This window comes from Dreissena polymorpha, chromosome 15, assembly GCF_020536995.1.
Source record: "Dreissena polymorpha isolate Duluth1 chromosome 15, UMN_Dpol_1.0, whole genome shotgun sequence".
NCBI lineage: Eukaryota > Metazoa > Mollusca > Bivalvia > Myida > Dreissenidae > Dreissena > Dreissena polymorpha.
In genome coordinates, this window is record NC_068369.1 from 19,313,921 (window position 1) to 19,321,576 (window position 7,656).

Genomic DNA, 7,656 nt, shown 5'->3' on the forward strand with positions numbered 1-7,656 from the left:
ATAATGATGTAAATAATGCAAATTCTAAATAGAGCTCACTTGGTATTCACAAAACCAATGTGCATTTCGTTAATGATTTCATTGTTCCAATAGGGACCATAATTATACCCCTACTGTTATATTTGTTAAGTACATTGCCATAGAATCCAAGCTTTTGAACAAACGCATGAATTTCATAAGGTATTTCAATTAACAAAATGCAACAAAGCTTATGGTCATCGAAAACGAAGATTTATGCTTCAGTTATTGCTCATTATCGCACATGGAAAACGGAGAAAACACTAATGATAACACAAAGGTATTAATTTCAAAGCGGACCGTTTAATGAGGGTACTATCTGATGCATTTTTGTTTCAATCTTAATACGTTTGATAGCAATGGTAAAAATTTGCTCCACAATGCGAAGTAAGGGTTTTAAAGCACGACCGTGTGTGGTCTATGTGGTCTCCGAGAGCCTAGTAGGTAAGGCTATTGCGAGCGTATGGCTTCACATTTTATTATTATCTTCACTTCAAGAATCTCATTTATTCTGAGTCAACCGTAAAATAAACGTGTGATTAGATTCCCATCGTCCTGATCATCAAATGCATTTTCACGGCGTAAAAATGCATGTGTTTCTTCGGGTGACATACGTTAAAACGGTTCACACAAACACTGACACAGTGAGCTCAAATGTTATAAACCCTGTGTAACCTGTCTTGTCCGATGTATTATTTATTGGGTATCGATTGCCGCATGCCCGAGAGACATAAACAATATCAAATTCAAATTGTGAAGGCACATACAGGAGGCATAAATAATTAGTAGTTAGCACGCAACTGTTCTGGTGATCAAAGGTCTTGCTTGAGTTCTGTAGAATAAAACAATGTGAGAAAAGCCATTGAAATTGCCGACATGGCTGTGAAAGATGATCGTCTGTCATTTGTAGACGAGTGTTACACAGAACAGTGTCGATGCGTTCATATATCTTGTCCAAATGTAGGAAACAACGCCAATCAATTATAGATTGATATATGGTCTGCAAATCGATTAGCCTTTGCACCTGTTGAAACCCACTAAATGAAGCAGTTCACAAACAATGCAAAAAGGTGCAGGGTTAATTAACTATACGACACATTACGGGGTAAAGAAAATCAAGCGATACTGAAGGGTTTTGTGTCAATAATTGTAATTTAATATTTAAATTGATTTGGGGTAATACGTCAGCGTTTAAAATGACCTAGTGCTCGCAATTGGTACATATTTTATCAAGGTCATTGTTGTGTTACAGTTCAGAAATCATCTTATTATTGTTCGCGTCCGTGTTTGTGGACAAAAATAGTTGCGGGATGTCTGGTTATGTGAGGTGGTGATACCATGCAATAAGTCTTAACATTTGTCATAGGCATGTTTTAAAGGATACACAAAGATGTATATAATATGTTATACACATGCTCACTACATAAAACGTTTTACTTTAACATGTTGGAAAAATACTATTGACCGCATATGCCTTTCGTTAAACATGTATTATCGGACATTATAAATAATCATTAAACAGTTATGGTAATATCATGATGCTAATATTAATACTGATACTTCTGCTGCTGCTACTATTATAACTGCTACTACTACTTCTACTACAACTACCAATAATAAACCATTCGTATTGATAGAAATGATTGAGATTTGTAGTATAAACTGATGAATGTTTTATCACTATACAAAATTAATGCATTTTGTGTTGCGTTATTTAATTATAATACCTTACATTATTCGGAGGACTAAAATACCAAATACGATGAAAAATATATAGAACATGTATCACGTATTCGCACATATCTGTTATCTCTCAGACAATTTGATATGCTGTCACAACAGTACTTAAATAAGTGCAAATATGTGAAGCCATACATAAAAACCGCATATTACACAAGTTCTCACGTTAAAAAAGATTCAAATATATGCAATAAGCACGCTAGAAGTGCCTTCGCGTATGATGAGGGAACCGAACCCTTCATAACATAACCTCGCATACTGTATCAAATACCGAAAAGTAATAAAATTGGTATAATAGGCAATTCCGAACATAAAGCGTCGAGTTATCATCTTTTCTTCTAGTGATAGCCCACTGGAAATGAGTGCATAGCTGGCAAAGGAACACGTGTTAGAGGAGATTTTTCTCTATATTGCGCGAATTAATGAATACTTGGAATATTAACAGAAGCGATTAGCAGAAAAGAACAGGTTTTAATTAATGGAAACCCTTTGAAGATTGCTTTAAGTCGGTATCGCATGTGGTCCTCGCATGTGCATAAAATAAATACTTACATACGGCAAAAGCCTATCTGCGGAATTATTGGTAATTATATTATTTTCTTAATCGTCAAAAATCAGTCATTTTAGCAGCGGTTATAGCCTATCACATTGGGAGGTTAAGACTCTTAGCCAAATATTACGCATCGCGAAAACCCATTACAGAAATTTCGACACTACGGGGTAGGAACATGAACTACGGGAAGTCAATGAAGGAGACGCATTATAGCTATTATGCAGCACGGCAGGATGGGGAGCGCACTGAATAGTTTGTAGTGGGTAAACAGGTTTATGGTAATTTTTTCTCGACTTCTAATTGTCAGTTTTGGAGGTAAATGGATTCTGTCTTCGAGTTACTAAGCGCGTATGATGTAGCGATTTTTGTCCTTCGTTTTGTCGATGTGTATACTTGTATTATAAATCGTTTTGATAATACGGCGACGGCAATCTTACATTCGATGTTTGGTATTAATATTGTTCAACAAGGATTTAAAATCAAACCATAAAATACCAATGCGACAAAGTGTGCCAACGCGTCAGCTGCTTTTACTGTCATTTCCCACCTGCAACATATTGCACAGAAAAACCTGTATAAAATGGTAAAAGTAAAAACTCATGCAATTTTCAAAGGGCATGTTACAAGTTGTCGACAATATTTGACATTGCATCGATACCTAAATAAACATTATGTTTTCATTGTGTATCTTGAACCAGCGATGTCGAGGATTATGTTAGTCTCGGATATATGCCAATATTTAATTCATTTTTTTCATGACACTGTACAACACAGCAATAACAGTAATACAACGATCAAGAATATTCAACAAATATGTAAAATTAAATTCAAACTAAAAGCAAGAATTTTTATAAAGTCTATAATAATAGTAATAATAATAATAATAATAATAATAATAATAATAATAATAATAAAAATAAAAATAATACTAATAACAATTATTATTATTATTATTATTTTTATGAGTATTATTATTAGTATTATTATTAGTATTAGTATATGTATTATTATAAGGCAAAATAATAATTATAATCATAATATGTATTATTATCATAATAAAAATTATTATTATTGTTACTTTTATTTATATTAAGATGATGATTATTATTATTTATAATGCATATTATTATCTTTCTAAGTTTTATTGTTGCATACGGGTATTCCATGCACATCAAATGCAAATGACTTTCGGTTGCTTTTTATTCACAATACATATCATTACATGGTCTATGTTTGATTCGAGTTGACAGAGAATTCTTATTCTACATTCTAAAATGCACACTAGTGCCCATATGCACGAAACCAGTATACAAACAATTATGCAGAGTATGTTAAATGTAATGTGTGTTACATATACCAAATGCAGTACAGCCTAATAAATAATAAGATACAGACGGATCTTATACGACGACATAATCATATGCTCTGATGGCCCTTTTTATTGAACAATAGAAACTAGAAATATAAGAATATATACAAATAGAACAACAAATAACCTTACAGTCACAGTCATGCTAAACAAAAGCACATACACATACAACCTGACCAATTTATTTAACTGAACGTGTACAGTCTGAACGTAACGTTCCCCCTTACTTCTATGCAACTTGTGTACTCTTCGAGTTATTTTATTATTTATTATATACTCACGTGCGTGTCATGTATTTATATGATAAATACCCATACTTTTTATAAAGTTGCTGCCACTTGAAATATTATTGTTCTTGTTGTATAAGCTGAAGTGAAAGGAGAACTTCAAGCGCACATTGTAATTAAAACTCTTGTGGAAAGATTAGTAGTCGATCATTAAAACTATTAGTTAAACAGAATACTTGTATACATAACGTAAATAACGTTTTGCATACACGTAAGTTTGTTCCCTGATATATTGATAAGTATGTTCTCATTATTTTCAGGACCAAACTCTAATCAAAGGCGAAGAGGACGCCAGACCTACACGCGGTTCCAGACGCTGGAGTTAGAAAAGGAGTTTAAGTTTAATAGGTACCTTACTCGCCGACGCCGTATAGAACTGTCCCATATGTTATGTTTGACTGAGCGCCAGATAAAAATTTGGTTTCAAAACCGGAGAATGAAGGAGAAGAAAGAACTGCAGGCGATTAAGGAACTCAATGACAATAACCCGGGTAATAAGACGCCCGATTTAAAGGCAAAAACGAACAGTAACACGTCATCCACCACGTCATCAACAGAAACTCCTGTGGCCAGTTGAAACCGGATTTTAAACAAAAAAGTGACCATTTTCAAAAGTGACTGTTGAAACCCTTTGATCACAGCTTAAAAGATACTGGAAAGAATTTCAATACCATTGTTCTATTATAAATATTGCTTTTTCAAAATATATGGCAATTTTTAAGGATTGTTTATTTACTCAAGTCGACAAGTTATAAAAAGAAGAAACACTAAATTCCCTTAAGGCTTCCGTCAGGCACCGTCGCCAAAGCGTTAACGATCGTAACGTAACGTTTGTAGGACGTGTAGCGCATGATATTGAAGCTTGCCCGGTGCTGTCGATACGATACTGACGTCATGACAATGTGAAGGCATCATTGTAAAGAATCATTTGAGCTTTTCATTTGCCATTGTTGTTAATGTACTCTTTTAAAAACGAGAACTTATAAACTGCATAATTTTGTTCAAGCGAGATACCTCTTAGACCCTTATACGAGACGCAAGTGGCACATTGACTAGTGGTACATAGACTCTAATGACCCAAAAAACATGTGAAAATGTACGTTATTTTAACGAGAAGATGAAGAATTAATGACCATATTTAAAATCTCAAATTTTTAAAATCATAGAAATGTTAGACATATTGCGTTTTTTTATAAATATTGTTTTAATAACAGTCAATGACACTGACACATGGGTATCCGGATAATTTATTAAATGTATTTTCCCATACAAGTCAATGCTGATGAAAAGTGGTAAAATTTGTAAACATACAGTTAAACTCGTGATGACAATGCTTAACTATTATGAATCCATATTAAATAATGATGAAAATTAATTGTTTAGGTGATAATGGAACGGATTTTAACCGGTGCTTATTGTATGGGGATATTAGGAGAATGGGTGGAACATAACTTCTATGAACAAAGACACTGCGATTATGTCTACAGTTTTATAAGTTATACAAACCGTGTATGTCATAGATGAAACTGAGTTTTCTCGCTAGCAGTATTCCGCATCATAGATGGACAATGCAGTAGGATACTGGAATATTTATTTCATAAACACATACCGCGAGTTTCCTAAATGAATACATAGTTTCGACGCACAGAAGATTAGCGACATCCGTTACCTCATCGACAGATAGATTGTTAAGACTAGAACTGAAATCTTGTATTTGTGGGTCGGCAACTTTCAACAACACCGCTACAATCGCCATATATATGTTTATGTAGAGCAAATATTGCTAGAATATAGTTAATATTAAATATACAAGATGTTAGCGGTTTTATTAGAAGGACCTTTTATTTAAAAGTTAATTCCATTAATCATTGATAAGATGCTTAAATATTGGTTCCTCTGTGTGTATTGATAAATTTCTTGTTCGATGACTTTTGCGACTGGTCTTATTTTGTTTTAAAATATGTATTAAGGATTTTTACAAAACAGAATATATTTTAAAGCACATGTTTATCAATACACTATGTTTATTTCTAGCACATTTCAGTATGTTCAATATTTCTTATGTGAAGATAATATCAAATGCAAAATGATAGCATTTGAACCATTCTAAGAAACGTTTTAGAGGCTTATATTTCTTCGTAAAATGTGAATTTCTGATGACTACACACAGATAATCTGCAAATAATACATAATTGATTGTTAAGCCTATACTGAACTGACATTGTTTATTTATTATCATTTCTTTAAACTTAATTGCAATATTATTTTTATGTTTTTTTATTAGTTTTTCGCCCTTCACTGAAATACCATAGATAAACAAGTAACACGTAGTAACATGAACCATAATATTACTTTAACATATGTTGATGATGTTAACCGGTAATATATCGTTGTTTATAAGCGCGGATAAACTCTTTTTATTCTTTGTACATAATATATGATGCAAGTCATTTCAATCCTTGATCTTAGTTTTTATTTTGAATATTTACTATTGCAGGAGATCGCAAGTTGTTTTATGGTGCAAAGCGCATATTTGTGTTCTTTTCGTATAGGAGTAATAGTTTCTAACGTGTTCATTGTTGTAATATGTTGAATCTTTACATTTTGTTAAATTTCAGACAGTGTTCACAAAAACATTAAAACATGTTTGTGTTTGTATCCGCGAAAACTCTCGTTTTCACTTATATATATATATATATATATATATATATATATATATATATATATATATATATATATATATATATATATATATGTATATATCACCGGTTATTTTCGCCTACTTGATTAACATTAGTGCACACTATTTATTTACAGAACACAAGCGTCGTTAGGTTTGTTGTTTACTTTAACATTTTGTATTGTGTTGTTTTTCTCAACCCTCAGTGTGTTGTCCCGAGGGAACGGGCTAATCTTTGTTCTGACTGTTTTTGATCTCGAATACCGATGTTCTGTATGCCCATTCGACATTATGTATTCGTATCTGTGTGATCGGCTTGAATGATTTGTCATGCATATGTGTATTTTGAAAAAAAAACCTGCGCAACATTCACTTGTCCATGCTACACAGATTCTCCCACTGGTTTATTTTCATTTCTTGTTGAACGCTGTTATAATGACATATTAACTATAAGTTACGTCAATTTAGTCCGGCATATATAAAGTATTTCGCATGTGTTTTGATATACATGGGGTTGTGTTTTCTCCGTTAAAATTCGACATCAACAAGGTATATTAAGGCTCATTCACTTTAATTTTTGTGATTGCGAAGCATTCTTATTCAGTATCAAACCGATTGCAATGCATCTTGATACACGCTGTTAACTTTGGTATACATATACTTTAATGTCCATTTATTTGCTAGAATAAAATAACTAAAGGCACTTTCCATCCTTAGTTCTTGCATTTGAATTTCAGACTAACGGCGTTAAGTCAATGAAGCCCAAAATAGTTCTTCCAATTTAGTATTGGACATGGGTAAATCGCCAAATTCAATTCGGAACAATGTTTTCTGTCGTTGAAAACTCATTATCGACTGTTCAAACTGGTTGGTGACGAAGTTAAATCCACATTTAATGTCGATAATCTGTTTTGTTTTGTATTAATATTTACAATACTCCATGACCAAGTAATGTGAAGAAATGGCTTACCGGCGTACACCGGTACACCACTGCAGTTGCACTCGATTG

At 32.8% G+C, this 7,656-nt stretch overlaps 1 protein-coding gene across 3 annotated transcripts in view; it reads left to right on the plus strand.

The window, feature by feature from the left end:
- The window catches only part of LOC127861052 (homeobox protein LOX2-like), a 40,407-nt gene extending 33,741 nt beyond the window's left edge, over positions 1-6,666 (plus strand). For 2 of the 3 annotated variants that reach the window (XM_052399412.1, XM_052399411.1), the window contains one exon: positions 4,228-6,666. In XM_052399412.1, coding sequence (XP_052255372.1) covers positions 4,228-4,544 — 317 coding nt within the window. In that variant the 3' untranslated portion in view covers positions 4,545-6,666. The remainder of the gene's footprint in view (positions 1-4,227) is intronic. The other variant, XM_052399413.1, reaches the window with a different exon arrangement.
- Positions 6,667-7,656: the final 990 nt, after the last annotated feature.